This window comes from Lutjanus erythropterus, chromosome 14 (assembly GCF_056507025.1).
Source record: "Lutjanus erythropterus isolate fLutEry1 chromosome 14, fLutEry1.hap2, whole genome shotgun sequence".
Lineage (NCBI taxonomy): Eukaryota > Metazoa > Chordata > Actinopteri > Lutjaniformes > Lutjanidae > Lutjanus > Lutjanus erythropterus.
The window spans coordinates 3,438,659-3,465,972 of NC_139330.1; the positions used below are offsets into that span (position 1 = coordinate 3,438,659).

Genomic DNA, 27,314 nt, shown 5'->3' on the forward strand with positions numbered 1-27,314 from the left:
ATTTATTTTTTGATTTGTCTTTTCTGACTTTTTTTTAATGCACGCCAAAATTTTGTACAAATAAAAACTATTAAATTAGAAATCAATTCTTAAAAAAATGAAGAGCTGAATTATTTCATAAGTGTTGCACTGTTGCATTATTGCACAGAATGACAGTATATGTCAGTAGTGCACAGCTGAAATTATAAATGGTGAATGAATTATATAGGGCTGTCAGGACATCTACATCTGGAAAATTTGAAAGAAAAATAAATAACAGTCAAATACAATCCGAATATGAATGTAGGGAAGCTTATGACTGGTTGTACCAAGCAGCCTCTAGGTGTGAATGTGACCAGGCAGTTTCTGAAAAAGAGAAATTCTTTGACTGAGTGAAGGTGAAAACAAAAAAGTCAGAGTCTGGTTTGTTGTCCACAGCAGCCAAAAACAACATCTCCCCTTGTGTACAGATCAATACAGGACCAGAAGAATATCTAATATCTGCGCTGTTATCAGCATTTCTCAGAACTGTAAAGTTCTTGTAACCTCGCCTCTTTGGATATAAATTTGGTTTTTCCACATGACAGCTCTTCCTTCCTTTGGGGTTCTTCAGTGAGCTGCCTCAAGATCAGATGTGAGATATTTGACACAAAGTTGAACATTAAACATGTTCATGCGGTGCACTACATCAAACCTCTGTTACAAGTAAACAAGTAAACTAAAAATTAACAACTGCAGCAGTATGTTTTTTTGTGTGTGAAATGAAGACATGACTTTTCAAACTGAGAAAATAAAAGGAAAATAAAATTTGTTCAGTGTGACTGAACAGCAGTTGGTTCAACTTAATATCTTAAGCTTATTTAACATGTTTTCTCAAGTTCTGTTAACTCAAATGTTTTTTTGTTTGTTTTTTTTTTTTTTTTACAAAACTCAAATAAGACTTTAAACTAATTACTCAACCAAAGTTCAGTTAAGTTGTTGGTCACAGATCTGACAAGATGCCAGATGTAAAAATATTGCTGGTGACAGCAGCAGCCAAAACACTCTCTGGTTCTCCATGTTCACACAGAAAAGACACTCAGGCTTTTGATGGTTCAGATAAATTCAAACTACTTTTAATAGAATAGGATGCAGGCAATATGTAGTCTCTGTCATCGTATCACATGACACATGACGCTTAACACATGTCTGGATCTGGAGAAGGACTGGTTATCAAGGTACTTTTAATTAAATGGTTAAATATACATAGTTGTTTTAATGTGATTTAAAAAAAAAAAAAAACAGAGATGGGAAGTAATAAACTACAACAACATTTTAACACAAATATCTATTTCAGAACAGGTTCTTGTTAATGCACTGAGGGGAATTATTGAATATTTTGAATTTGCATCATTCTAAGCTGCCTTCCCAACATCGAGACTGATTTCAATCTAAATTCATGGAACAATAACACATGGAAAAGAAGATTCCCTGGTGTGTCCAACGTTGCATAAAACAAAAAAGACATAACAAGACTTGAAAGGTTTACTAAGAGAAAAAAAAACAATCCCACAAGACGAAAGAAAGACATGAGGCAAATGAACAATGTTAAAGACGTCCACTTTTTACTTTTATACTTTGAGTTCATTTCAGAGCCTGTATCTTTTCACTTTTACTTGAGTGAAAAAGGTTGAATGAAGAATGTGAGAAAGTATGAACTTTTACCATCTCTGACAAAAAAAGCTTGCTTTCATATTTTACCATATTGTCTCTAATGTGACACTTAAATTGAGAAAATCATGAAAATCAGATCATGGTTCACTTTAAGCTGAATTATCATCGACAAATCTGTCTTGACTTTACACTTCAAACCCCGCTGAAGGTTCCTCCTGGAAGAACGGATTCTTCTTGGGATCGCTCACCTCCTCACTGACTGGGTTCTTCATCCTGCAGGTGAAGGTTTCAGCATGTTCTGTCTCAGTCTTTATGATCTCCACCTTGATGATGATGATATCCAGCCTTGATGGTGTCTCTCATCAAGTACCCTACTCCTGCTCCGACACCCACAATGATAAGTGAGGAGATGATGACACCCACGATTGTCCCAGTTGAAATGCCGTGTGGGGTATCATCGAAGAACGGATTCTTCTTGGGATCGCTCACCTCCTCACTGACTGGGTTCTTCATCATGCAGGTGAAGGTTTCAGCATGTTTTGTCTTAGCCTTGGAGACAATCAGCTCCTTTGTCTCTCCCTCAATCACCTCTGAGTCCATCATCCAGGTGTAGGTGACAGGTTCTGCCTCGTCAGTGGCTCCTTCACAGATCAGGGTACAGTTGTCCTGCTGACCATCACAGGCCACTGGTGTGATCCATATAGAAGGTTTGGTCACTTTTATGATCGGTTTAGCATTATAGCTCTCACCATGAACCTCGTTGTCGATCACCAATGTGTACAAACCTCCGTCATTTGCTTCATCCATGTTTCTGATTTCCAGCTGTCCGGTCTTTATGTCCAGGGTGGTGCGGCCGTTGTAGGCCCCATAATATGTCAGGGGAACATTATTCTCGATCCATTCAGCCAGCAGGTCTCCTTCATGTTTCCACAGGATGCTGGTGATGGGCACGCTGACGGTAGGCCTCAGACTGAGGTTACCGCCATTCAGGAAGTATGACGGTGTAACTTCAGTTCGAGCAGAGTTCAACACCGCCAGCAGCAGCAGCCAAAACACCCTCTGGTTCTCCATGTTCACAGATCGAAACAGGACTGAAAGAAGACTGGTGGAAAATTTTCGCCCTGCATCGAGATGATATTTGTGATTTTAAAGAAGTCAGCCAATCAAATGTTAGACAGTGTTGTGCAAGTTTACACTGAAAAAGAGCCAACTTAAAGTTCAGGGACCAGTTTGACAAATACAGACTTTGACTCGCTTAGGTATAACAAATAATCAGACCTCAGACAGATGTTGAAATTAATCCGTTGCATAAAGCAGTGTAATTCCTGACTATCTTAAGTAGGACGATGGCACAATGAATTCTGGGTAAATTAAGGCTTTTCCAACATAAAAAATGGCTGACTGAGTGACCACATCCAACTGACATCTTACTAAAATTCTATTGGCTCATCTAAAGTTGAGTAAAGATAAGACAAGAAAAAATTTACTGCAAGAAATGTTTAATGCCTTCAACATGAATAGACCATTTAACATTTTAAGGACTCACAGATACAGTATATCTACATGGTAAACATCGTAATAATGAGCTTGTATACACAATACAAAATGATGGTATATAAAATATCTCAGGTAACATTTGTTTTCTAATATAATATCTTTAATAACATCTCAGTAATATCTAATAACATGATTTTAACACTTCACATCTGAAATCTTCAGAGTTAAAGGCACAGAAGGCAAAATGCTCGTCAAGTGATTCCATCTGTTGTCGTACAGAAAACCCTCTGACTTTACATTATCATGATCCAATTATGATTATGATCCAACAGTTAACACAAAAACTATTTTAAAATTTGGTCCAGATGGATGTTTGATTGATTACCGATCACTGATGATTGTGGTTCTCAAATCTTTTCGCATCAAGGACCTAAACTCACACTAATTAGACCACAGATCACAATTTGCTAGATTCTGTGTGAGAATCTGATAAGATTTTTGCTTTTAGATGTTTTGTTACAGAAAGTCTGCAGAGCTTCCTCTAGTTTTCATGCAGCTGCGATGCTTTGATTCATATCTGTTGCTGTTCAGGTCTTAGTTATGCTTAAATTGAGGTTCTAATGTTTAAAATCTTTTAAATTATTATATAATTATTACATCTAAAGCATCTGGACAGCACTTAGTTTGGTAATAGATAACATCAAAGAGACAGTTCACCCCTGAATCAAAAACAGATATTTTTGCTCTGGCATGCAGTGCTTTTTATCCATCTGAGTCTCTTTGGTCTGACTTGCAGAGTTTTGGCCTATATATAGCCTATAAATCTTTAGGTCTCCTGAACCGTCCATTGTCCCTCACAAGCAGGACTGAGCCAAAGTAAAACCTGCAACTTTGAAGGAACTTCAGTTTAGTCCTGTAGTAGCTCTAATCCTCTCTTTTGATTAAAAAAGATGCTCAGGCTTTTGATGGTTCAGATAAATTCAAACTACTTTTAATAGAATAGGATGCAGGCAATATGTAGTCTCTGTCATCGTATCACATGACACATGACGCTTAACACATGTCTGGATCAGGAGAAGGACTGGTTATCAAGGTACTTTTAATTAAATGGTTAAATATACATAGTTGTTTTAAATGTGATTTAAAAAAAACAGAGATGGGAAGTAATAAACTACAACAACATTTTAACACAAATATCTATTTCAGAACAGGTTCTTTAATTTAGTTAATGCACTGAGGGGAATTATTGAATATTTTGAATTTGCATCATTCTAAGCTGCCTTCCCAACATCGAGACTGATTTCAATCTAAATTCATGGAACAATAACACATGGAAAAGAAGATTCCCTGGTGTGTCCAACGTTGCATAAAACAAAAAAGACATAACAAGACTTGAAAAGATGTACTAAGAGAAAAAAAACAATCCCACAAGACGAAAGAAAGACATGAGGCAAATGAACAATGTTAAAGACGTCCACTTTTTACTTTTATACTTTGAGTTCATTTCAGAGCCTGTATCTTTTCACTTTTACTTGAGTGAAAAAGGTTGAATGAAGAATGTGAGAAAGTATGAACTTTTACCATCTCTGACAAAAAAGCTTGCTTTCATATTTTACCATATTGTCTCTAATGTGACACTTAAATTGAGAAAATCATGAAAATCAGATCATGGTTCACTTTAAGCTGAATTATCATCGACAAATCTGTCTTGACTTTACACTTCAAACCCCGCTGAAGGTTCCTCCTGGAAGAACGGATTCTTCTTGGGATCGCTCACCTCCTCACTGACTGGGTTCTTCATCCTGCAGGTGAAGGTTTCAGCATGTTCTGTCTCAGTCTTTATGATCTCCACCTCCTTTGTCGTCTGATTCAAATCTTTGTCATCCATCATCCAGGTGTAGGTGACAGGTTCTGCCTCGTCAGTGGCTCCTTCACAGATCAGGGTACAGTTGTCCTGCTGACCATCACAGGCCACTGGTCTGATCCATATAGAAGGTTTGGACACTTTTATGATCGGTTTAGCATTATAGCTCTGACCATGAACCTTGTTGTTGATCACCAATGTGTACAAACTGGCGTCATTTTTTTCATCCATGTTTCTGATTTCCAGCTGTCCGGTCTTTATGTCCAGGGTGGTGCGGCCGTCGAACTCCCCATAATATGTCAGGGGAACATTAATCTCGATCCATTCAGCCAGCAGGTCTCCGTTGTGTTTCCACAGGATGCTGGTGATGGGCACGCTGACGGTAGGCCTCAGACTGAGGTTACCGCCATTCAGGAAGTATGCCGGTATTTGGGCTCGAGCAGAGTTCAACACCGCCAGCAGCAGCAGCCAAAACACCCTCTGGTTCTCCATGTTCACAGATCGAAACAGGACTGAAAGAAGACTGGTGGAAAATCTTCGCTCCGCATCGAGATGATATTTGTGATTTTAAAGAAGTCAGCCAATCAAATGTTAGACAGTGTTGTGCAAGTTTACACTGAAAAAGAGCCAACTTAAAGTTTAGGGACCAGTTTGACAAATACAGACTTTGACTCACTTAGGTATAACAAATAATCAGACCTCAGACAGATGTTGAAATTAATCCGTTGCATAAAGCAGTGTAATTCCTGACTATCTTAAGTAGGACGATGGCACAATGAATTCTGGGTAAATTAAGGCTTTTCCAACATAAAAAATGGCTGACTGAGTGACCACATCCAACTGACATCTTACTAAAATTCTATTGGCTCATCTAAAGTTGAGTAAAGATAAGACAAGAAAAAATTTACTGCAAGAAATGTTTAATGCCTTCAACATGAATAGACCATTTAACATTTTAAGGACTCACAGATACAGTATATCTACATGGTAAACATCGTAATAATGAAATTGTATACACAATACAAAATGATGGTATATAAAATATCTCAGGTAACATTTGTTTTCTAATATAATATCTTTAATAACATCTCAGTAATATCTAATAACATGATTTTAACACTTCACATCTGAAATCTTCAGAGTTAAAGGCACAGAAGGCAAAATGCTCGTCAAGTGATTCCATCTGTTGTCGTACAGAAAACCCTCTGACTTTACATTATCATGATCCAATTATGATTATGATCCAACAGTTAACACAAAAACTATTTTAAAATTTGGTCCAGATGGATGTTTGATTGATTACCGATTACTGATGATTGTGGTTCTCAAATCTTTTCGCATCAAGAACCTAAACTCACACTAATTAGACCACAGATCACAATTTGCTAGATTCTGTGTGAGAATCTGATAAGATTTTTGCTTTTAGATGTTTTGTTACAGAAAGTCTGCAGAGCTTCCTCTAGTTTTCATGCAGCTGCGATGCTTTGATTCATATCTGTTGCTGTTCAGGCCTTAGTTATGCTTAAATTGAGGTTCTAATGTTTAAAATCTTTTAAATTATTATATAATTATTACATCTAAAGCATCTGGACAGCACTTAGTTTGGTAATAGATAACATCAAAGAGACAGTTCACCCCTGAATCAAAAATAGATCTTTTTGCTCTGGCATGCAGTGCTTTTTATCCATCTGAGTCTCTTTGGTCTGACTTGCAGAGTTTTGGAGATATCAGGCATAGAGATGTCTGACTTCTCTCCAACATAATGGAACTAGGTAGCAGACATCTCTACAGCTGATGTTTTCAAAACTCTGCAACTCACACCAAAACCATCTAGATGGATAAATAGCACTAAAAACCAGAGGAAGAATGTGTATCTTTGATTTTTGTAGTGAACTGTCCCTTTAAAGCTAGATTACAACGTTTACACATATTGCAGTGGTGTTAATTTCTTTGCTGCATCACTGCTAAATGAACACAGAGGAAACACCAAACAATCACATACATTCTGTCATTGTGCTACTTAAACATGGAATTACAGTGAAAATAGATGATTCCCCTCTTTACTGGGGACCCTGGAACCCGCTGAGAACAACCCTGGTCCCTTTGAGAACAACTGGTCTAAAGTAAAGTCTGTTTTACACACATTGGTCCCATTATTAATCTACAGAAGAGCATTAGGGACAGGCATAAGGGAAAACCAAGGAGGAAATCTTTTTTTTTTTTTTTTTCATGCCAAACATTCAGCATTTAGTGACATAAGAACAAATAAATCACGGATGCACGTTTTTTTTCTTTTTCTGCATTTTGAGAATCGAGAATCTTTCAGCCCCGGGCACGAGGCGTATATGTTGAGAATAAAGTCAAAATGTTGAGAATAAATTTTAAATGGTATTTTGACTTTATTATCAAAATGCAAGAAAACCCCAAACAAAACAAAACAAAACAATCTTTCTCTGATTTATTTATTTAAAAAAACATTCCTCCTCTCATTTTCTTCCTTTATGCCGGGTCCAAATACTTTTCCATATAAATCAGCATGTCAGCTGTTGTGCTTTCTTGTTTTATGCACTGGCTTGTATCTTTTCATGAGGCTGATAAAGATCTGATAAAAACCTGATGATCATGAAAACGTTACTGAAATATCCTCGGACACAGACACAAACACGTGTGGCTTGTTTTAACTGACCATACACTCATCTCACAGTTAGCAGCAGCTCTGACTTCGTGATGCACACGATGTGCAGAGCTCACATAAATTCAGGTCTCGTTTTTTTTTATGGGAAGTTTCCATCCAGCTGCACTGATGTGGAGTCATAAAAAGTAATAAATCTGTAAAACAATAAGAAAAATAAAATGTGGAAATATTAAGAAAAGAATTACAGAGGTAAACAATAAAAACTGCCCACCTGCCTCAGGTTTGTAAATCTGACAACTCACTTCACTGATAATCATTATATACAAGGTGAATTTACGCATGTAGATGAAAACATTAATATTCAACCCTGAATTATAGCCATTTTCTTTTATTTTCACATTTATTTGTTTTTTGTCAATGATGTCAATGAGCTGTCGGGAAAACCAAAAGCAATCAGGAAAAGAATAAGAAAAAGAATTAAGAGATATAATTAAATACTTAAAATTTTAAAATATACAGAAAAAAATAGACTAATTTATATGAAAATATATCAATATAAACAGAAATAAGTGTGAAAATAAAGGACAATGCTTATATTTATTCTTTAATATTTCCACATTTATTTAGTCTTTTGTTTATTTCTCTTTCAATACCACATTTTTTTTATTTATTTACTGATTCTTTTAGTTATTTTTCTTTGTATTTCTACATTTATTTTCTTATTATTTTACAGATTAATTCCTATTTATGACACTTCTATGACTCCATACATTGACTGTCATAAGGACACACACAAAAACAGACGCAGTCATCGATTATAGAGAAAATAAATATAAATAATCATCCCACAGTTGTGGGTGAAGTGCCAGAGTTGTACTGGTCCCACTGTGTCACAAGAAGGTAGTGACGTCTCCATTTTCAGTTTTGAAGCAGTAAACCTGTTTGCACCGTAAACCGCGATATGAAGATTCACCGTTATCATACCGTTGCAACCCGTTGTAAAAACACTGCTCCGCTTTGACATACCTGTCCTGTCTCGGCCGTGTCTCTCGGATGTCCACCTCCATGTAAGGCACAAACACCACGACAACATTCAGGAAATGAAATGAAAGGCAGACGACGGACTGTCGGCCTCCTCTGTAAAATCACATACAGGAGGAACCTCCGATCAGCTGATAACGCCATCCTCCTGAAGGAGGAGCGATCATCTACGTCCCTGCCCCAAAGTCATAGTTGACAGACATAAAAGTGATCAGTCCTTCAAGTTAATTAAAGGGGCAGTTCACCGTTTTGAGGCAGCACTACTGTAAGGAATGAGTTGTGGACGATCTGCCTCGCTGCTCGGAGCCACTCCGGAGATGAAGACGAAGCCGCCCGCTTCATTTGTGGTTTGACTTCCATTCATCATCTTCATACAAAAGAGCCTTGGAACAAAGAAAGAGCGAGCCAAACTGAGACAAAGCGACGCAAAATGCAAATCATAACTGAAGATGAAGGTCAGTGTTGCTCTTTTTCTTTGACAAAATCAGCTTGATTTTATTTGTGGCTTTTCATTAAAAGGCAGAGATGCAGACTTTTTAAACTGCAGGAGACGCTAAAAGCTGGAGAGTCAGATGACGACCTGACTGAGAACATGTGATTTGATCAAACAGCTTCAGTAAAACTAGAGTCTATCAATGACATTTATAAAAAGTGGTGAGGCAGCTTTGAAGTGATAAAAGGATTCATAACTCTTACCCTCCTTATCCTGACTGTGTGTTGTTTCCCCCTGAGGGAACAGCATCAGTATGGCGATCAGCTCTCCCTATGTTGAGTGGGCATGTTTATTTTTTTATTTATTTTATTTAGAATTCCCGCAGCAACATATGTTCTTTTAATCTTCAGCCTTGAAAGTACAGCACGCGCAGGACGTGGACTAAAAGAGGCATCACATCCTTTGCTGCTTAACAAATTCTGATCACATGGTCTGATTTTAACATTTTGTTGAAATGCACTTGATGTTCTTCATAAATTTCCCAAATTACATTTTTATAATGTTGTGTTTATGATTTTTTTCATGATGTTTATCTTATATTGTGTGCTGTCATGTGTGGTTATTAATGTATTTTTATGCTGCTTTTTATGTGTGAAATTATCCTGCACAGTTATCCGTATATCCAACTATCTCCATATATCTGTAAAAGTGTCTTGAGTTGAAGTTTGTTAAATTTAATACTTTATTTTTTATCTTTATTTTGTAGGTATCCTATTTATCACTCACCCCTTTTTCTACCTGTGCTTTTTCAACAGTGAGATCAATAAAGTTTATCTAATCTTATCTTGTAATGTTTTTTTTATATGCTGGATTAATAGACTGTCTGTGAAGGACAAGACTAGTCTCAGCAGCATTGTTGAAGTCTGCTCCAAGATCTTTGGAGTCCTGCAGAATGATCTGTGCTTCCTCTGGAAGAAATGGCCTCAGGGTGGCGCTGTCACATGCCTCTTTCATTCCCTGTGCTATCAGGCTGCTAAACGCTGACTTGTCATAACTGAGATGCAAGCCGGTTCCTGCAAAATCTGAGTAGACCACAAATGTTTCTTGTGTTGCCTGCTGCTCCTTGAACCACACATTGACTTGCTGTCGCTGACATGTTGATGTTAATGCTTGAATGCAGCTGCTAGGCACAGTTTTCCTTTTCTCTGTATTTTTATTTTATTTATGTGAACTGAACTGCCCTTCTGGGATAAATAAAGTTCAATCTGAGTCGACAGCGCTGCGTTATAAATATACGAGCCTCTCTATGTGCACAGTGTCGGTGTGTCACCTTGCTCTCCAGCACTCGACTGCGGCTCGGGCTGCTGAGCTCCTCCAGAGTCTCTGCCGAAGGTCCGTTGAGGGTTTCAGGCAGCAGGAGGCCCAGACAGCCTGCAGACAGACCGCTCAGACAGAACACAGTGAAGGGCATGGAGGTGTGGAGAGCCCGCTGCAAAACACACACACACACAAAATCACATCAGAAACACGGAAAGTCTACACTAGAGCTGCAAACAAATAGTTTCAATGCAGAGTAATCTGTCCAGCAGTTTGTCAATTAATCGATTAGTTGCTTACATATTGTTCCTTTAAGAGGATCTGAGAGATTCCCATCAGATGCTGCGGTTCAAACTTCATCTTGTTGAAGTCACCTAAACCACCACCAGGTGCCACTATAGCTTAGGATTCAAGTGAACTTACTGTGATGACCTCTCACAAAGTTCAGTTCAAACTACTGTTCTGATATTAATATCTCTGACCGCACTGGCTGTTACTGGGCCAGCTCTCATGTAAAAGTGAAACCAGTGTAACATTACAGACGTTATTTGAAATGCTTCATCCATCAAAGTCGCTTTAAAAGCCACACAAACGGTTAGTGAACAACTCACAACACACAATTCATACATTTAGTTTAAGACCAATTCTCTCTCTAGTTTTATGTGGGATAATAAAATGTCTTATTGGGAGACTTAATGTGTTAGTAAAAAAAATATAAGCTGCAAAGCATTAGCTAGGATAATCAGCTATTTAGAGGGAAAAGTACCATGTTAAATATTTAGCTGGATGAATTATTGAACTTGGAGGTTCATTATTGGCCTTAGAAACAACACAAAAAAGTTTACAAAACCATCTTCATGACAACTGAGTAACTCCACCCGCTGAGGGTGAGTGGAGCTTGTCTTGGGGATTTTTTTTTTTAAATTGAGTCATGTTGAGCAGGTTTGAGCCTGAATCGTCATAGCAGTATTTCCTCTTTCTGTTTAACTGAACTTAACTGAACTTTAACTTAAGACTTTGATGTCTTAATGTCTGATTTTGGAATTTAAATTGTTTTCAACATGGCTGTTTATGGGTTTTTAGAACATCTCACCAAAAACTGCAGTTGGAAATTAGCAAGCTGGACAACAGTGTCCTGTGTTTTAAAGCTCTGTGTTGGAACAAAATATTTATTATCCACGCCTTCAGCTTAGACTAAAAGTCAGTGTCCCTCTAAGGCCCCCTGTCCACCCATGTGCTTTTTCTCAAGCTGAAAACGCCCAGCTGGAAACCCACATGGATGAGATCAGCCACAACCACACCCCCCTTATAGTGAAACCAAGCACCAAAAAAGCAGCCAGTCAGTATGTGTGACTCCAACACTTTATCACAGGTTAATTAATGATATTTCTGAGTAAATGACGTGTGAGCCGATTGTTTCATGAGAAAAAGGGTGGTGGCATGACGTGAAATACCCAGAGGGGCTGGTCTCATCCATGACAGTGCTTTGGAAACAAAGTGTTATTTCAGCTGAGACTTTCTGGTTGCTATGAAATTGAACGTGTGGAATTTATGTGTCGCAGGTACCAACTTTCGCAGATAGTTATGCTGAATGTAAACATGTCGGCACAAGGTAAAGGAGCCTATTTGCTCTGGAAAAAGGGAACACTTCATGAGATTTTGTGGGCAAAGAAACATTTCTATGAGTATCATTGTTTGGTTAAAGAGCTGAAGTTAGATGGTGCCAGGATCAAGGAGGAGTTTGTGATATTTATTCTGCACCTCCTCCACTGTGATTGAATGGAGATAGTGTAAATATATGAGAATCCCACTGCAAACAATTTAAAAAATGTGCTGGCCTCAAGACAAAAATGCTTTGGTGGACAGAGCCCCTTAATTCAGTTTGACAGAAAAAGCATTCTTACCATAGATGGAACAAATGGTGCGAGGATTCCTCCAACTCTGCACGACATGGAACAAACTCCCAAACCAGCGTTCCTGAAACACACATGCACAAAAAAACAAACAAACAGAAAATGCTTGATAAGAACACTGAAATTCACAGATGTTCTTAGAAAACTCCCTCAAACACACATGGTGGTCAGTCTCAGCCAAGGTGTGAATAAGTCAACATGCAGACTGTGGTTAGTTCACCTGACTACTGTTGGGTAGAGTTCAGAAGTGTAGACGTAGGCGATGTTGAACGCAGCACTGACCATCAGTTTTCCCAGAAGAGCCAATGATGTAACACTCAGTAAGGTCCCTGAAACCACAAATAAAACAAACAGTCTCAAACTCAATTTTGACACAAACAAACACAGTTAAAGTAAATGTACAAGTGACTTTATGACCATCAGAACGGATGTGTGAGTGGAGTCTGGAAGCTAACTCATTCAGTATTTATACATTTTAGACCAATTCACAAGAATTTGCTCAAAACTTTACACAGGAGAAACTGATGTTCTTAGAGCTCTGACAGTACATGAGGAAAGCAACAGCAATTCTTATAATGCATCCATTTGCTTTTGTGTTTATTGTAAAAACTTATGTCCCAATAATGCAGAGCCTCTGCAGGGCGACGTGGATGACCAGGGGAGAAGTACAGAGTGAAACGGCGTTACATGACACTGCCAGCTCATTTAAATCAGAGCTTAAAACATTACTGTTTACTGCAGCTTTCCAGTAAAGTAAATACATGACTTCTTGCTAAGGTAATTTGTAGCCATTGTTTTTATATTCATTTGCTTTTATGTATTTTGATTCCAATTTCTATAATGATTTTACTATTACTGGCTTGCTTTTATCTTTTATTCTTATGATGTCAAATGTGAAATTCTAATATTCTTTTGATGTTTTATTTTAATGTATATCTAGGCTCCTGTAAGGTCTTGTGTCTGAATGGTGCTATATAAATAAACTTGCCTTGCTTCTCCAAATATTGTTAAGGATTGATTATAACTGTGGGGTGAGAAGGCCTGAACTATTTTTTCAACTTCTGAAGGGAGGCATGCTGCAAAAAGTTTGGAAAGCACTGCAGTAATGCTTCACACTGGACAACAAAACCAGCTAAATCCCCAATATAATCATCACCAGAGGTCACAGCAATAGAAGAGAAGTACAGATCAGAACCCCTGAACAGCTGATTGTATGTAATGTTGATAATGTAGAAATGTAAGAGATGGAAACAAGACGCCACTCCCTCCTCTTCTCACAGTAATTCAGTGACATCATGGTAAAGTCTGAACAGACACTGTGGTTGTGGTGACAGAGCAGCTCAGCTGACAGGCTTTCATCTCACTTCCATCTATTATGTACTTTCCTGTTTGGGATTTTTTTTTGCCTTTAGTTATTCAGGGCAGTTTCACTGAGGGCAGTGCTCTCACATCACAATCACAGTTTCTGAACTAAAAAAAACCCAAATCTAAAACTTAGTCCTGTCCGGATAATTCTAATGCTCTTTGAGGTACTGGTCCCTTGTGTGATGATGTGTGGGGAGGATTTCTCTCCTCCTGTCCGTCTGTGTGTGTCTGATTCCTGCATACAACGCTGTATGAAGTCTGCTCATGTCTCCCTCCCTCTGCTTAAAACAACTGATAAACATGTAGAATAAGTTTGTAATTTAAAGAACACAGTGAACAGCAGCGTCTTGACCCGCTGTGCCAGCTTACCCTTTTACACAGACGTCGATCCGGCTCTGTTAACCCCCACATTCTGCCTCTGTGCCTTTTAAACGTTCAGTGAGGTGGAATAAAGGTAAAAGGCTGCGTTAAAGGGGTTGCTGTCTCACCTGTGTTTTCGGGGATGAACATGGTGCAGAGACAAGCGGATCCAGCCAGACACAGAAAACTGGCCATGCTTTTCCTCCTGCCAGCCCTGCACAAACACAAACACACACACACACACACACACACACACACACACACACACACACACACACACACACACACACACACACACACACACACACACAAACAGAAAAACTCGTGTTGAATCAGCTCACATCAAATCATCTGCCTTTAACCTTTTCTAAAGCTGAACACAGAAATGTAACAACGCCAAAAACTCAAGGCAACATAACACCACGAGAAAAAGTTTATGAAACAATATTCATTCATTACAATATTAAAAACAATAAATAATAAATCCGATGTGTACAGCACTTTTGTTTTTGAACTTAAAAGCACTTCTGTTCTCCTTCTTTAAGAACAGTACAAAGTGGCAATCATGACCTAAGCTTGTGCAAAAAACTGGAATGAACTGTGAATGTTTGAATTATGTACGTACAGCTGCAAAACAAAAACTAAACGGCCATCTGTAACAGTCCTTTTACGAAACAAAATAAATCAAGCAGTTGTATACATCCGCCAAAAAGTCAAGTTACTGTTTACGTCCATGTAAATCCACATCCACGCAATGTATGTAGTGACTTTGAAGGAATTTAATAAAAAAGCAGGTGCATGGTGTCACACAGGTTCCCTGAACTAAACACTGGACATTCTTGTGTCTCACCAGTGTTTGTTGATAAAGTATATGCAGAGCGGGTAGGCGGGCAGCTCCACCAGACCATACATGGCCACGTTCACATAGCGACTACCGGACGTCTCACTGGCGCCCAGAGTCAGACCGTAGTAAACCAGACTGCACGCATACCTGCAACACACACACACACACACACACACAGAGGGTAAGTGGCTGTGATAATATATACAGATGAATTACATTCATTCAATTTATGGATAAAAATGCTGCATCTGTAGGGGTTTTAGTTTTGGTAATATCTTACTTGTTTGTGGTCATAACTTTGATCTGTAGCTTATTCAGCAGCTCTTTGACATTTCCCTTAATTTTTTTTTTTCAGCACATCCTGACCTGCAGAAGAGCTTATTTACTATAAACTGTGCTCTCACCTGGCAGCAGTAAACACTACAGCTCCCTGAAGCGTGAGAATCCTACCTGGGACCATTTAATCAACCTGGGAGTCTACGGCAAAACCCTTAACGGGAAATGAGACGTGCAGGGTGCACACAAACCACAGAACAACCAAACTAACAAACAATTCAAACGTCACTGAGTATAAATTAATATCAGTCATTCACAAAACATGTTGGGAAAATGAATAGTTTTCAAAAGCTGAAGACAAACATGATGTTGCAACTTTCATTTTGACTTTCTATTTCAACCCCTGAGAACATCTAGGTACTTTTTGTCAAAGTCCAAAATGGTTTAATCTACAGTCAAACTAAACGGATGTACTCCTCTAAAAATAGGGCTGTCCCTGACTTTTTTCAGTCCAATCAAATTAGATTCAAGATATTTATTTGACACGTGCACAAGTGCAACAGCAAAGGCTTGAGATTGCGACAACACTGATAAGATAAGTGTCAAGCATAAAGAGGAAATAAAGAAATATTTATATATATGTAAAATTACATACAGAGAAAAGTGGCAGAATAACAATCTAACAAAATACAATAACAGTAGACAAAAAAAAACTGAATCTCGCAGAAATTTTGATGTACATAATAAAATAAAATCAAACAAAAAACGGGTAAGACAAAAAAATAACAGTTAAGGAAGAAATCAGGTGTAAGTTAAGAAAAACTCGTGTTTGAAATTGCAGTTTTACAGCAATATATTGTATGTGCATTCAACAATATATAGTGTGTCCTTTTTTATATTCAGTGTGTATGTATGAGTTTTCCAGTAAGCATTTTATGCCTTTCGACACCTGCTGCGTGCTGCTGCGCTGCATGCTCAACGCTCCGCCACACAAAGAACTAAGGATTTACGTCAACCAAACCAGAGTTACTGATTGTTGGAACAATGGAAAGACAAACAAAGATGTTTGGAGTTTTATTTAGTTTCTTTCAAGTTTGAATGAAGTTTTGCAAAAGGAGTCCAGTTAGTTTGGAGAGAGCAATAAAAAATTTCTTACTATTTAGGAAAAAAGTCTCTCGCTGTTGAAACCCTTTCATAATCTTGTCAGACAATGTATAGAAAATCTGTATAAAACATAAAAATATATTTATGATTCCCCTCACGCATAATTCCTTATTGAAATATTCTCCCTGTGCATTTTTGTAAGTTTCCATCTGATTTATTCTGTTATTGTAATGCACACAGACCGAAAAAAGCAAAAAAAAAAAGACTGCTCGACTGGAAGAGGTGAGACCACATCCTTGTTTCGCCAGTCACAAGTAAGTCTTTACACACAATTCCCATGACATCACATGCATGCAATGTCATTTAAACGAGAACACTGACTTAACCGACTTTGTGCAATTTCAAATGTTAAGCAAAGTTGCTGCGTCTGTCTGTAATTTTCCACCCACATGTTCTGTATACAGCAAATCTGCTTTTTGTTGACAACCTTGTAGTTTTTGTTTGTGATTAAAAAGATCTTTGGTATAATTTTTTTTCTAACTGGAGCCGAGTAGTTTAATGGTAGTTCTTCACGTTTCTCTCCAGCAAATTGATTGGACGCTGTCAGATTGATTCAAACCAGAGATGTGAATCACAAGTTTCATCACGATATGATACAGATTCTTTGGACAACAAAATTATATTTGCTGCTATCACAAAATCTGCAACGATATGATTTCAGCTCAATTCGATGTTATTAGATTAGGGCCATTGATCACTATTAGGTGATGTCAACCGCTCATTTAACACAATCATCACATAATGACCGTGACAGCTGAGAGTGCGAGGGGAGTTAAAGGAGACAGTCAGTTCCAGCAGGGCTGTCCATGATGTTACAACCCCAAAGTTTGGGGTAGTGGACGAGGACTGAGACAAATGCACAAACAAGGGTTCTTTTTAGCAACACACAGAAACAAGTAACAATGTTTTACAGTCTCATTACCTCCCTTCAGAAGGCAAACAATAAAAAGTAACATGTTATTTCCTGCTGTTGGCAGTGAGTTTTGTTGTTTTGTGTGGCTGAGGTTTTCTTTCATTCTGTCCCAGCAGCAGCAGCAGCAGCAGCACAGCCACATCAGAAGTTGTAACTTATAGCTTGAACTGTTAACTTGTTTTACAAACGACAAACTAAGAGCTAAAGGGCCGACAGTACAGTGAAATACATTTATAGTCGCTTCTCACAGTCAGCCATTACTCAGCAGACAGCATTCTTTATGATGACCGATCACTGGTGACAAAACACAAACCACAGGCCGTGGTTATACAGCATTTTAAATTTCACAACAACGATTCACTTATCTGCAGTTCAAGTGGTAGTACTAATGAAAGAGAAAGCAGGTGCACAAACATGGATTTAAAGTTTTGTTCTTCTTCTATGGTGGTGTACTCACCAGACATACATGAGCACCATGGTCCTCAGACGGAGGACTGGATGGATCACCAGCTGCAGGACACCCGCGCCCTTGTTGCTATGGTTACCAGCTTTAGCAGCACCGACGCGTTGCAGCATCAGGTTGTTGGCAGCGTTGCCGTTCTGCAGCGCCATGTAGCGCAGAACCTACAGAGACGAGACAATTTTAACTGAGCTAAATCAATTTTTAAGGTGTTGACCGGTAACCAGGACACAGGGCCGATTACTGAGGTCAAGGAAAGAAGTTTAAAAAAAGACTGACCCCTCTGCCCAAAATCATTCTGATGTAAGAGAAGGCTGAGATTTAAGAAAAAAAAAAAAAAAAAAAAAGCGCCCTCTTTGTTTTCCCTGAATCTCCACAACAAAGGCGTGGACTGCAAAGTTAGCATGACTCACAGAACGGCCACATGTGTGCACCAAATTGAAATATAGCGAAATTTTTATTGACACTAAACCAACCCAGATATAATTATTGATATAATTACCTCCTCCGCTCGCTCCGTCTGACCCTGAGAATACAGCCAACGAGGAGACTCTGGAAGAGTGCTGGAGGGAAACAGAGCAGAGGAGAGATCACTGAGCTGACCCAAATCGAATCACATCACCATGATAATAAGAATTAAATTAGTCTCTAAGGTTTTATTGATAACATTTTTATATAAAGAAATTTATTGTTACATCCACACAGTTTTAAGAACGGTATGGAATAAATATATCACTTTTCCTTGAAGAAAACTCTGAAGCTTGTGAGCCAATAGTATAAAAACATTGATATCACATAGTATCTCGTGGTGTTGTCAGCATCAGTGCTGTTATTTGCCACTTAGTGTGGTAAAATACTAAAACATGGCTCAGAAAGCGCCCAGCATCATTCTGGCCCCATCCCAAGTGCTCAGCGACAAAAGTCCAAAATGAACATCAGTTCAGCTTTTGCTCATTTGGCGCCAGCTGAAGGAGTTTCAAGGAATGAAAATCAATGCCGAGGTGGCTACTTTTCTTCTTGGCCGGTAAGTTAAAGCTAAGGTTTGCTGGCCAGCCTAAATTAGCAAACATGTTAACTGATATTAATTAAGATTACAGCTGCGCAATTATTTACAATATTATCAAAATTGAAATATGACCAAGTGTAGGGCTGCAACTCACTGTTTTAATTGTCGATTAGTATGTCACTCAATTAATCAATTGTTTGATCTATTAAAATGCCAGAAAATGGTGAAAAATTGTGACTAAAAGTCCCTAGTTTACAAAGATTTATTTTCTTTGTGAATAAGTAAATCATTGGCGGACCACCCAGCACCCTATCAGGGGCCAGATTTGGCCCACATGCTGCAAGTTGAGTATCACTGAGCTAAAAGATGCGAAGCCTGGTACGGTCCTTTCAGTTCGTTCATTCACTGTATCCTTATTTAGTTGTGTTCTGAACGCGGGTCTCTCTGAGATCTGTACTCACACTGACAGCAGGAAGAACAGGACGCCAGACGAGTTGGCCGCTGTGGCCAGGTTCCTCCACGGCTGGATGAAGTAGCCCAGAGCTCCGAACAGGGCGATGCCGACCGCAAACAACATGCTGGTCAACGTCCCTGAACGAGCAAGACACAAAGACTCAACCCGACAGCGAGGGAACAGCGGTGTCATTTAGTGGTTAAAGTGACCACCTTCTAATGAAAAAATCACTATAACTAGAAAACATTCAGTACTTTACCTCAATCATATCCAGAACTTATGAATAAAAAAACGGACTATAATGCCATAATTAACACAAAATAAGACAAAGAATAAAACCCATATGTATAAATAGGACAGGATGAAAACAGAATACATAGAATAAATCTTCACATGGATAAAACACGCTTGAAAAGTAAGTCATAACTAAGGATAAATAGAGAATGCATGACATAAGTTGGAAAATGAAACCCGCTGAGATAACAATAATAATAAAATTAAAGATAAAATTTAGAATGCATAAAATCAAGGAAAATATCTTGTAAAAGAAGTGCAGCAGTGCCTGAGTGTGAAGCAAAATGCAAAGCAGAGTCCCAGTATGTATCAGGAACATCAGAGCTAGTTCAAGGCGAAAGTGAAGAGATAAGTTTTTAGCTTTCTTTAAATGAGCTGGCTTATCTGACATCTACAGGTCTTCCGGTGTGTTCACAAGTTTTGGGCATAATGACAAACACTGCATCCCTGACTTTCTTTCTGCTGTTTATGGAAACCTCTGATAAACCAGCTGCAGACAATCGCAGTGTCCTTGAAGGCAAGAAGGGAACAAGGGAGTTAGCAATGTAGCTTTGTCCGTTCATTGTCTAACTTATGTTAAACACTTTGTGACTCATGTCTGTGAAAAGTGCTGTATAAATACATTTCTTCTTCCTCTTCTTCTTGCCCATTAAGGGCTTTTTATTCAAGGAAAAGGGCCTTAAAATCAATTCTAAATGCTACAGGAAGCCAGTACAGTGCAGTTTAAACTGGACTAATTTGCTCTCTCCTCTTGGTTTTGGATGAGCTGAAGTCTTTCTCTTTCTTTTCTGAAGACCAGTACAAAGTGCATTATAGTAACTGAGTCGGCTAGAAATACGGATTTACAAAGGGTTGTACTTTAGCAATGTTTATAAGACAGAAAAAAAATGTTCTCCTTATTAATGTGGAACGGGAAGCTGAGATCTAAATCTAGTATACCACCAGTAACCTCAGATTTAATCAATTTCTCTTTTTGTAATCTCAGTGTTAACTTGGCAGCAGTTTGAGCCAACGTGTAAATGTATGTGTCAGATTGTTTTGGGGGTTTTCGTACCAGTCATGGCCCAGTAGGACTTGCCCACATACTCCTGAGTGAGGACGAAGCAGACGAGGCCGATGCCCCCGTTCATCAGCCCCACCAGGAGGCGAGACACGGCGAAGACCTCATAGCTGGGCGCGAAGGCGGTCACGTAACCAAAGACCACCTCAAAAAACAAACCTGCAGGAAGGAAAGAGAGAGGAGGGAGGACAGATGAGGAGGGACAGGATCCTCCCTGATTTATGGGTAGTTTGCTGTTTTTATAGATTTCTCTTTCGTGTCTCTGCGTGCAGCAGAAAGCTACGCTCAACTCAGCTGCTCAATGTGTGTATTAATGGTGCATTTACCAGCAGCTTGGACAACTCAAACAGATTCTAACTTTAAAAATAATAATACAAAAACAAGTGTAGAAGCTGCACTGAAGGTTTTAGTTGTCTACTATTCATAGATATGATTGTGAACATGAAGCTGCAGGAGTTGAGAAGCAATGACATTATTTTTATAATCAAGAAGTGTTCAGTTTTACTCATTGTTTTGTTACAGTCACAAAGCAACACAGAGGTCTGTGACAGTCAAAGTTATTTTTCCGTGTGAGGCCTGAGAAAACAGTGATAAAGATTTTCTGTGACAGTGAAAGCTGTGTCTCATGTGTTGGGAACCCCCCCTCCCTACGATGACAACGAGAGTGTTACGGTGGGGAGTTTCTCTTGTCAAGAACTTGTTTAAATAAGGGCGAGCTACAGGAAAGCAGTTCTAATGATATCAACCACAAAGTTTCCTTTCACAATGACACCATTGAGCGGTTAGGAATGTGTTTTTTTCTGAAGTAAAATTCAAGCACTTTTCAAGCATTTTCAAGGTCCATTCTGAAGCTTTTGCAGCACTTTACAGCTGTGATAAATTACATTTATGCCTAAAATGATGAAGCTCCCCCCACATTTTGTGCGAAAGGCAGAATTCTGACTTATTTTATTTCTTTATCCAAAAAGTGAAAACTATTCAGTCAGATGGAGATTTATTATCAAAGTAATTCATGCAACGTTTCTAACACTTTATCCAAAATCCAAGCACTTTTCAAACCTTGAAGGCACCACATTAAAATTTTCAAAGACTTCCAGCACCTGTAAGAACCCTGGATCCATAACCAATCAGAGACTCTCAGTGACTCTCCTTGTTTTGATTACAGACCAGTAATGAATGTCCCAACCCCTCAGGAGGAGCTGCGGAAGGTTTAAAGGAACAGTTCACCCCAAAATCTATTTATTTATGGGATTGCTGGGGCAGTAAAGACAGTCTGCAGCTCACTGTGACTTAATGAATGGAGAGTAAACCATGAATTATTATAATGGCACTCAGAAAGGTACTATATTTTATGTGGATCAGCCACATAACTGCCAAGATATGATCCACTTAATTAGAGCTGCAACGATTAATCTATTATAAATCATTTATTATATTAATTTCCAACTATTCTGATAAACTGGTCTGAGTACTTTTTTAAGAAAATTTCAGCTTCTTAAATGTGAATATTTTCTCATTTCTTGACTCTTTTATGACAGTAAACTGAATATCTTTGGGTTGTGAACAAAATGAGACATTGGAGGACGTCACCTTGGACTTTGGGAGACACTGATCGACATTTTTCACCATTTTCTGGACTAAGCTGACAAACTATTCAATGAATCAATTAAAATAATTGTCAGTTGCAGCATTACACCTAATAAGCTCAGTGTAATATGTCTGCGGTTATGAAAAAAATTAATTTGCTTTAAATTTATTTTCACTGTTTCTACACACCATCACTGCACGAATCTACAAAAAAAACTTTAATTGATACTTTCTATTTAAAACCATAAATTTAAATCTAAGAAATCTAAAATACAAATAAAGCTCTTCTTCTTAAAGTCCAAAATCAGACCTCGACTCAAATTCCCATTGATTACAAGACAAACAAGACAAAGTAGTCAAACTAGACAACTGAGACAACTATGTCAAATCACAGTCTGTGCTTTTCCTCACCTGTCAGGTAGACGGGTTTCCTGCCAATCCTGTCAGAGAGCGGACCAAAGACGATGTTCCCAACCAGAAGCCCGGCGAAGAACAGAGATCCAGCTAGACTGACCTTATAGGCCTGCTGCTTGATGAGAAACCACTGAGGGACACAGGGACACACAGAAACCACTTTTATTTGTGGACTCTAAGGGACAGTTCACCCCAAAATCAAAAATACATATTTTTCCCCTGGCCTGTAGTGTTGTTAATCATCTAGATTTTTTTTGGTGTTAGTTGCAGAGCTTTGGAGATATCAGCCACAGAGATGTCTGCTTTCTCTCCAAAATAATGGGACTAAATGGTATGCGACCTGTGGTGCTTGTTCTACAAATCATGACCCGGTTCCTCACGATAATCCACAGACCTTACTGTGAGTAGTTTCATGTAGGAACTACCTTACAATCTACCGGAACTACTTTCTTTTCTACTAGAAAGAAAGTACTTCCTACATGAAACTGCTCTTAACAAGGTCTGTAGATTATCTTGAGGAACCTGGTAATCTGGTCTTGAATTTTTGGAAAGAGACCCTCGTTTTTAATGTATCATTTAGTCCCATTATGCTGGAGACAAGGCAGACATCTCTACAGCTGATATCTCCAAAACTCTGCAACTCACACCAGAAAAATCCTGATGGATAGAGTCCTCCGCTGGGTGAAAGTGAAACTGCACACGAACTGTGGCGTTCTCACCTCAGTCACGATGGTATCGATGTCCTCTGTAAAGACGACACGCTGGAGGAGCTCCTGCTGGCTGGATGGGACGCCGTCCTGCTGCTCGATCCGGTACTCCGGTGTAGATCCGACCAGAACAATCAGCATGGACTGACAGGCCATGTACACCTGAAAAACACACACAGATCACTACGGTACCAACCTGCTGAGAGACAGTTCTTTGACAAGCAACCAAAGTAGTGCACAGAAAATTCAGAGCCCTTTTGGTCCAATGTGACATTACTGTAAACTTTAACTACGAGCCGAAAGAAGTAGAAAACGGCTTGGTTTTAGGTCTTTGTCCGATTTTACTTTATGCTGGGTACAAGCTTGATTACATGAATGTAGGTCAGCTCAATTTATGTGCATTAATAACGTTAAAATACTTTTCTGAATCACTTCAATCAACTGAGGCTGAGCAATTAATCAAAATCAAAAGTTGGTCTACAACAACAACTTTCAAATTGCAGGATGCAGGATTTTTTTAAAGTGCTGATGACAGTGTTTGTTGGTTGACTATCCAACCATGACACTGGACCCCAGCATGAGAATTGTTTCCTGCCTTAACGGGTTTTAGAGATCACGTAAAAATCCCCCTCAGCTGTAAACCGGCTGGGAATCATGCATTTAGTTGTGTGGATGTGTGTGTGTGTGAGTCAGTGGGTGAGTGACACACATCCGTCTTTCAGAGGCTGTAGTGGGTTCAGTTTTAAACCTAGAGTAAAGATTCTGGTATCATATGAAACTAGATGACTCCTGACATCCATTAAACAACGATGTTGAGCAGCTTGTTGGAAAGAGGTCTAACTAATGCCCCAAATTTAGGATAGATTTTGGTGAGTCATAACCTGGCATAGCCATTTTCAAAGGGAGCCCTTGACCTCTCACCTCAAGGCATCTGAATTAAAATTGATTTTATTGTTACTCAAGAGTCTCCTCTTTACAGACATGCCAACTTTATACTAATCTGATGCAGTTCTGAACACAAACCATGCAGTTTTTTGCATGCAGCATAAATGTGCTGTGTTCTATTTGAATATTTCTGCAGACTGGGGTCAAAATCAGCACTATCACATCACAAATTAGCTCTGATTGGAAAGCTGAGGCTCTTGTGGATTCTATGAGCCAAAGTGCATTAATGTGTGTTGATGTTAGTCCCCATAGTAGCCATTTGATTGTAGTGAGACCATTTTTGATACTTGATCTCAAGATAATCACAGCCTCGTGAAACTTCACAACCACAAACTAGAGACCTGGGTCTTTCACAGGGTGGATGACTTTCTTTTGTATATCGACAATAAGCTGATCTCTGAGGAGTCACAAAAACCTCTAAATGTCAAACATTTCTGATACCAAATCACAACATAAATTATTTTAAGGCATTCCTCAAAGTGTTGATGTCTTCATGTGTTATTTTGGGGGGATTGTCTGTCATTTCAATCAATTCTTGAATCTTAAACTTTGCACGGAATGTCTGTAAGAAATGCTATCAACCCAAAAATTAATGTAACAACGTAAGAGACATAATAGAGCATCATGGGAATGACCATCATTAGGGCTGCAAGATATGGGAAAAAGGTCATAATGAAATTATTTTGACTTGAAATTGCAATATGCAATATGATTAGGTGAATGATCATTTTTACATGACCATTTTTTTTAACTATTTACAGTAAACTACTGATATTTGTTGGGGTCTGTGCCAAACAAATGAAGTGAAGTGAAATACAATATCTTCTGCAGGGCCACAGTACATCATTATGATACAGTTTTCTCACACATATGACCGTTTTTCAAAAATTGCAGTTTGGTTCTACTTCTGCAATTTATATATTGCACTTGGCGATATTACGATTTTGAAAACATTGGATTATTTTTGCAGTCAGAGCCATCACATACCTCCATCATGTTTTAAGACCTCATACACACTAAACTCTCAACACAACACCTAAATAAAACTAGTTTTGTTATCAGAAGGCTAAAACCAGGCTTGCATATTGCTCTAATCCAGACAGAGAACTGAACTGCTATTATGTGTAACTTAGTGTAGTCTGTAAACCATGTTAAACTTTGATATTAATTAAATATGGTGGATATATAACCTTAAATGAGATGTAGCATACGTATATGTTTACCAGGTGGGGGATTCCTATACGATAAGTAATAATTGCACTCAGTGGTGGAAAAGAAAGATGCCAAAGAAAAACACTGGAAGAAATCAAAACTAGATCTTGTATGTAACATCATCATTTAACGAATTCTAGCTAGCTAAAGGAGGAGTTAGCTTAACCACAAGGGACGCTCAGACAAAACTTCGTTTAAAAATTGGAGCGTTTACGGCTAAATGTGATATAGATGACAATTCAGACAAAGTTACGGATTCCTTAAAACAATTTACGAATGCGTTGGCTGTTGTGATCAATTCGGCATGCGTTTAACATCCCTATGAGTGACATTACTGTAATAAATGTGAAAAAACATCGACACGTTTAGCAGTGCATATCGAAGCTGCTATTCCAGCTGGTGGTGTTACCTTAGCCAATAAGCAATGCAGGTTACGTTATGATTAGTAGTGTAAACGAGATTTGTATGGTCTGCCGAATGAAACAGTGGGTCATATAGATATGCAACAGGTATAAAGTTAAGGGCTGTATTATTTGTAAGCTGGACGATGAACAAAACAACACTATCCGCACTGATTTTTGAAGGAAATTTGGTGTAACTTAAGGTTCTCTATCCAGGAAAGTACACTTGCTGCGCTTGTATCAAGTTACATTTGTGGTGACAGTTCAAACATTAACATGTTTTAGCACTAAACTTTATTTTATTTTGTCCACTGTCAGATTCTTAAAAAACCCTCCGACAGAGCCTGGAAGCCACGTAGCACTAACCTTTACTGTTTACTGACTGCATCATTAGTGCAGGGACCCTCTTGTTTCTCGTGTATAAAACACATTTATTCACAAATACTAACCTGTGTCAGAAGAAGGACACCCACCGCCCGCTTCTGGTACGGTCCAAATTCACCGACAACCTGCAAAGCTTCTTCTAAATCCATCCCAGGTAGGACGGCCAGGCAGTTCTCTGATTAGCATCACCACCTCAGAAGCAAGATCCGGTCCTGTGTGGATGAGAACTCTAGATTTGAGAAAGTCTCGCGAGATTTGTACGATTAGTTTATTTATTGCGCACGCTGTGCAAACTAATTATGTTTTGTAATGGCACAGCGCTGTGGTTACGACCTGCCTAGGTTAAGTGACAAATACACATGAAAACACCATGTTATGGATTAAAATAATCACTCTCGCGAGATCTTTCGTGGGTCTGGGGTTCCCATCTTAATACTCCCAAGAGAAACGTGTGAGAGTGTAATCCGCACTCACTTCCTGGTTCGTTTCACTCCTGCTTCGCCTACCGTGGGAAACAATGACAAGTACAAAGTCTGAATTAACAAGCATAACTTCATCCTTCACAGGTTTTATCTGGAATAATAGACATCATTTGTGGAAAAATACATCTGTTTCATTTAAACACTTGGTTGATGATAATATTTTGTTGATTCGTCAGTCAATCAACCAACAAACCTTTACGTGAAAGTTTTCAACATTATGGGATCCCTGTTTCACCAAAAACAGTTCTCCAACTAATCATTATTTGCAGAAACTCAGCTGAAACACGGATGTAAAATCCACCATCTGTGGAGCGTTAGAGAAACACTGGTGCTTTTGTTTTTGTCTTGTAGAGCAAACTGTCATGATTTATTGCTTATCATATCTCCTCAAACTTAATGTTACTTTGGGCTCACTGAATATGACAGGAATTTCTGTTTGAGGTTCCATTTGATTTATTTTCTTATCATTTTGACCAAATTTTAATCATAAAGACAAATTTGTAAATAAAAATCCAAACTTTTCAGAGCTGACTGTCCATTTCAAACAATACATTTCTTCTATGAAATTATTATTTTATGATTATCAGTAGTGGCATATTTTATCCCAACCTTTAGTCCTTATAATGCTGTATACACAAGGTGTAACCTTGTTGT

At 38.5% G+C, this 27,314-nt stretch overlaps 3 protein-coding genes across 3 annotated transcripts; all 3 read right to left on the minus strand.

Moving 5' to 3' along the window:
* Nucleotides 1–1,327: 1,327 nt before the first annotated feature.
* On the minus strand, nt 1,328–3,919 carry LOC146315034 (cell adhesion molecule CEACAM1-like). Its single transcript, XM_084736518.1, has 2 exons — nt 2,008–3,919; nt 1,328–1,955 (listed from the first exon to the last, which is right to left on the minus strand). The coding sequence occupies exons 1-2, from the start codon at nt 2,701–2,703 to the stop codon at nt 1,818–1,820; spliced, it is 834 nt and encodes a 277-aa protein (XP_084592644.1). The 5' UTR covers nt 2,704–3,919; the 3' UTR covers nt 1,328–1,817.
* A 185-nt stretch (nt 3,920–4,104) lies between these two features.
* Nucleotides 4,105–5,613, minus strand: LOC146315035 (uncharacterized). Its single transcript, XM_084735569.1, has one exon. It carries the CDS (start codon nt 5,483–5,485, stop codon nt 4,844–4,846), a length of 642 nt encoding a protein of 213 aa, XP_084591695.1. The 5' UTR covers nt 5,486–5,613; the 3' UTR covers nt 4,105–4,843.
* Nucleotides 5,614–7,372: 1,759 nt separating this feature from the next.
* Nucleotides 7,373–26,519, minus strand: slc22a15 (solute carrier family 22 member 15). Its single transcript, XM_084735568.1, has 13 exons — nt 26,244–26,519; nt 23,249–23,398; nt 22,527–22,659; nt 20,523–20,687; nt 19,182–19,311; nt 18,217–18,277; nt 17,712–17,878; nt 14,908–15,048; nt 14,186–14,271; nt 12,553–12,661; nt 12,324–12,396; nt 10,433–10,591; nt 7,373–9,052 (listed from the first exon to the last, which is right to left on the minus strand). The coding sequence occupies exons 1-13, from the start codon at nt 26,325–26,327 to the stop codon at nt 9,008–9,010; spliced, it is 1,503 nt and encodes a 500-aa protein (XP_084591694.1). The 5' UTR covers nt 26,328–26,519; the 3' UTR covers nt 7,373–9,007.
* Nucleotides 26,520–27,314: the final 795 nt, after the last annotated feature.